This window comes from Venturia canescens, chromosome 9 (genome assembly GCF_019457755.1).
Source record: "Venturia canescens isolate UGA chromosome 9, ASM1945775v1, whole genome shotgun sequence".
Taxonomy (NCBI): domain Eukaryota; kingdom Metazoa; phylum Arthropoda; class Insecta; order Hymenoptera; family Ichneumonidae; genus Venturia; species Venturia canescens.
The window spans coordinates 8,007,045-8,011,869 of NC_057429.1; the positions used below are offsets into that span (position 1 = coordinate 8,007,045).

Below are 4,825 nucleotides of genomic sequence, written 5' to 3' on the forward strand. Positions count from 1 at the left end.
TCCGTGCCGTTATCGGTCAGTAAAATGCGTGGGTTTCCCCAGCGGTAAACCACGAAGTCTTCGATTAATTCGGCGATCTTTTTGCCGGTCGCCTTACGGAGAGGTAGACATTCGACCCACTTGGTGAACAAGTCTTGGAGCACCAAGATGTAAAAGAATCCGTTCTTACTCGCGGGTAGGGGATCCATGATATCCGCGGCAACGACGTCCTAGGGTTGCTCTAGAACCCTTTGACCCATTAAGCCGACAGGTAACGCCTGATCGACCTTGCACCGCTGACAAATCTCACATTTGCGGATGTATTTCGCCACTTCCCGAAACATGTTCGGCCAGTGGTAGCGCTGACTTAAACGGCGGAAAGTCTTCTCCATGCCCAAGTGGCCCGACTGAGGTACGTCGTGGCACTCGTATAGGGCCTGTTGCCTGGACTCCGATGGCAAAACCAACTTCCACGCGTCCAGATCCTCCATTTCCAAAGCTGGGAACTGAGGAGGGCGGTGGTAGTACAGCTGCCCACCCTCGACTCGCCAATTTGGGTGGTGGTCGGGGTTGCGGCGTACGGATCGCTTTTTGTTGTTATACCAGCGGTCCCTGCTAGGGGCTGTCGGCAACAGGAGAGCGCAGGTTTCCTCCGGGATTCGGGATAAGGCATCGGGTACGTGGTACAACGCGCCCTTGCGGTGTACCACTTCGTAGTTATACTCTTGCATTTCCAGTGCCCAACGACCAAGCCTGCCGGTCGGGTTCTTTAAGTTATGCAACCAACGCAGACTGGAGTGATCGGTTATCACCGTGAACGTGTAGCCTTCGAGGTAACAGCGGAACTTTCGCACGGACCAGATGACCGCGAGGCATTCCTGTTCCGTTGTGGTATAATTACGTTAAGGGCTCGACTCGCGTAGGCTATGACATGTTCGATATCGTCCACATTTTGCGTTAACACGGCACCGAGACCAACGCCGCTAGCGTCAGTCTGTAAGAAGAAGGGTAGCTCGAAGTTTGGGCAGCTTAAGGTCGGGGCCGTGGTTAGCCGATCGCGCAGTTCGTTAAACGCCCGCTGTTCGGCCTCGCCCCAGTTCCAGGTAGCGGTCTTCTTGAGCAGGGAGGTAAGCGGGTTGGCGTGGGTGGCAAAGGCCGGGATAAATCGGCGGTACCAGGATGCCATGCCGAGGAAACGCCTCAGCTGTTTGACGTTGCGCGGCACGGGGTAGTTAACTACAGGTGCCACCTTTTCCGCGTCTATCTGCAATCCGTCGCGGTTCACCAGGAAGCCGAGGTACTTGACCTCCGCGCAGCAGAATTCGCTCTTTTCAGGGTTGATTGTTAGGCCAGCCGCCCTAATTTTTGCCAGTACCCGACGCAGCCAAATGAGGTGCTCGTCAAAGGTTTGGGTTTACGATGATTATGTCGTCTAGGTAAACGTAAACGTGCGGCTGCATTTCCGGGCCGAGTAGTCGGTCGAGTAACCGTTGAAATGTAGCGGGGCGTTCGTGAGCCCGAAAGGCATGCGACGGAACTGAAATAGTCCCATCCCTGGCACGGTGAAGGCCGTGATCTCGCGACTGTCTTCGGCCAACGGGATCTGGGAATACGCCTGGCTAAGGTCGAGCGTAGTGATGTAATTGGCTTGCCGCAGGCGGTCTAGTATACTGTTCATTAAAGGTATGGGGTACGCGTCTTTCTTTGTCACGCTGTTGACTTTGCGGAAATCTAGGCAGAAACGCAGCTTCCCGTTCGCTTTCTTTACCATCACGATGGGGCTCGACCAATCGCTACTGGAAGGCTCGATGATCTCGTCATTGAGCATTTGCGTCACGGCCTCGTGGACCGCCTTTTCTATCGCGGGCGATACTGCGTAATAACGCTGCTTAATTGCCGCGTGGCCGCCAACATCTATGTGATGTTCGGTCAAGCTGGTGCATCCCGGTTTCTCTGGGGCCGGGGGTATTTCCTCGGTTACCAACTTATCCAAGATACTTGCCTGGTCGGTCGTCAGTTCTCGCAACCCGCAACACAGGTGGTGTACGCTGCCGGGCCCACTACGCACTTCGAAGGAATGAAGGTGCTGAGGCTCGAACCAACTAAACCAGCGATGACTGGCAAAATCGATCACCCAGTAAGCGGAACTCATGAAGTCGAGGCCCAGGATGCACGGCAACACTAACACCGGCAGAAGGTAGGCCGTCAGGCGGAAGGTAGTACCGTGTAGCCGGATGATCAAATTAACGACCTCGTTGGTCACTGCTCTTTGTCCACCCGCCATTTCTATCCCCCTGGGTTTGCAACGTTCTCGCGGTATTCGCAGGTCGGTTACCCACTGTATTGCGGACGGCCCTAGGAAGGTACGGCTCGAGCCGGAGTCTACTAGTGCTCGGACCGGCTGGTCCTGAATCGTAAACGTGACAAAAAACGCGGTAGGACTCTCCTTCGTTTGCAGGGTGCCGCAACTCAAGGGTTCTGGTTCGAGTGGGGTGTTATTAATCGGGGGCGAAGGGGGTGAGTGCTCGGCGGGCTCCGTAGTTACTCGCGACGGACCCGCCCTTAGCGGTTTCCCGCGCACATGCACTCCGTGAACTTGAAGCCTGTGCGCCCGCAACGGTAACAAAAGGTACCTCTCGGCTCCGTGCAGGCATTGAAACGGTGACCGGCCTTGCCGCAGTTCCAACAGGTAGTCGGCCGTCCGGTTGGCCGATTGGGTGGGTCTTGAGCGTTCGCCTCGAGAGTCGGATTACTGAACGGATTGAGGACGTGTAGCGGGTCGATGGAAGTCGGAGGCCTCGTCGACGGCGGGCTTGCAGCCTTCGGTTTAGGGGGGGCGTGGTTTACGTCGGCCGGGGGCCTCCTTTTTCATAATCGCGTTCGCCACGTCCTGGCAGCTAGGCGGATTAGGTACTTGCGCGGGGCCAAGGACTTCAGCTCCGCTGGTTTCGCTCGCGTACGGATCCGGCCAGGATTCTACGGCGGCGAAGACCTTTCGTGCTGGGGCGTTACTGTGGCTCCGAACTGGGCTGTACGCTAGCTCGGGACAGAGGGACTGATTCGGGGCTGGCGGGGCCCGATACGAACGCGACGTCTGGAAGCTTTTCTCGACCCGTACCGCGACATGCTCAAAGGAATCGAAATCGAAAACGTCATCGCGTTGTATCGCTACGTGGAGTCGCGGTATCAAATTGCGGTGAGCGTGTTGTATTTGCTGAGCTTCATCCCAAGGGGGTTGCAGTCGGCTGAATAGGCCTCGCAGGCACGTCAAGTAGTCGGCCACGGGTTCTTCGAGGCCCTGCGTGCGACGCATAATTTCTTCCCGGAGGGCATATTGATAATCCGGATCCCCGAAACGTAATCGACAGGCCGACGCGAATTGACTCCAATTTTCCCAGCGATCTTTGTCATTGCGATACCATTGCAAAGCTACCCCAGTGAGGAAAAATGGTATGCACCGGATCAAATCTACGTCGGAAACCGGAACTAGGGCCCGCCCCTCTGAAATTCGCGTAAGGAAGGTCTCTACATCGTCTCCGCGCTTACCCGAGAACGAGATATTCCACTTCCGCATGAGGTGGAGGACTGAGGAAGCCGTGACTGGGTACCGCGGGATTGGAGCTTCGGTAATTGGTCCCGAGGTATGGTTGCCTGCCGCCCGGTGTTCTTCAACAGTTAAGGGAACTGGGCGAGTCGGCTGGCTACGTGACCGCCCCGGTTGCTCCGACCAAAATTGAGGTTCGGCGACCGCTCCGGGGTGGGGATTCGTCACTGCGACCGATATTGGCGGGGGCCAAGCGTAGGTACTCGCGTGTATCGGCTCGAGTGGCCCTGGTAGCTCTGCCCACGATTGAGGTCCGAACGGTGGCACGTTAGGGTCGACGGTTGAATGCGGGTAATAAAGCAAACCCGCGGTATGATTCCAGGGTTCTGACCAGCGTGGTCGGTTCGAGGGAACGCTCGCATTCGACCAAGCCGAGACCCGGAGCGTTTGCGCGGCCTGGGTGGATCTTATCTCATGATTCGGTCCAACGTAGACTGGGTACGGCCTATTCCCAGGGTAGAGGGAATCCCCCATACCGGAATCTTGCGTGGACTTACCGGGTGGTCCCAATAAGCGGTCCACGCTTATTCCGGAGGCCGAAGGGTCGCTAACTCCCGGTGGTGGGGATGGCTCCCCATTCGGGTCCGTACTCGACCTTAGGAGCGGGTTTGGGTCCTGCTCCGCCATGCTTAGCTCCACTGAATGACCGGGCCTCGCACAATGGTGTAGTGGCGGCCGAATTTTCTGCCAACGGGCAGGTCACACGGTTCACTCACGTGCCGATTCACTTCAATGCGATAAGTGCAATCAAGCAGGGACGGTTTTGTTCATATTTATACGGACGGAACGTGTCGTTCGGCGCTGGGCACGCGGCGGAAAGCAATACGGACGGTAGTTGCGCTCTACCCGGGCATTCGCGGCAGAAATCGCGGCAGTATTCCCGTCGGTCCGCGGATGGTCGACCGCCGAACGTGCACCCGTTCGGTATGTTCGCGTGTCGCGCGAGATATTCGTGCGATGCGTGAGGTAGTCGCACGGGAGACGCGTTATCCGGAGTGTCTTGTGGAGAAACGGGGTAAGCCCGAACGCGAGGTAGCGGTGCGATGCGTGAGGTAGTCGCACAGTAAACGCGTTGACGTCGGAAACGGTATCGTTACTTGGATGAATTAGGACTGAGAGGCTGTACCAGGTTCGCGTTCGCGGCTGAGGGTCACTAGTCAATGAGGGTCCGGATCCGTTCTGTTACTCCCTCGGTTTACTCCCCTCCACTGGAAAGGTTCCGATTTCGGAGAGGGGCTGACC

General features: G+C 57.0%; 1 protein-coding gene across 1 annotated transcript; it reads right to left on the minus strand.

The window, feature by feature from the left end:
- Positions 1–209: 209 nt before the first annotated feature.
- On the minus strand, positions 210–4,210 carry LOC122416557 (uncharacterized). The gene is made up of 4 exons (XM_043429625.1): positions 2,827–4,210; positions 1,428–2,715; positions 881–1,337; positions 210–746 (listed from the first exon to the last, which is right to left on the minus strand). The coding sequence occupies exons 1-4, from the start codon at positions 4,208–4,210 to the stop codon at positions 210–212; spliced, it is 3,666 nt and encodes a 1,221-aa protein (XP_043285560.1).
- Between the last annotated feature and the right edge of the window lie 615 nt (positions 4,211–4,825).

Bases quoted from the DNA above. Each gene is read 5' to 3' on its own strand.
- LOC122416557 (XM_043429625.1), bottom strand. From the start codon at position 4,210: ATGGCGGAGCAGGACCCAAACCCGCTCCTAAGGTCGAGTACGGACCCG. The intron at 2,716-2,826 runs GTAAACCACGCC...CCGACTCTCGAG, and splicing joins AAAGGAGGCCCCCGGCCGAC to GCGAACGCTCAAGACCCACC. The intron at 1,338-1,427 runs GTTTACGTTTAC...GGCAAAAATTAG, and splicing joins GCCCGGAAATGCAGCCGCAC to GGCGGCTGGCCTAACAATCA.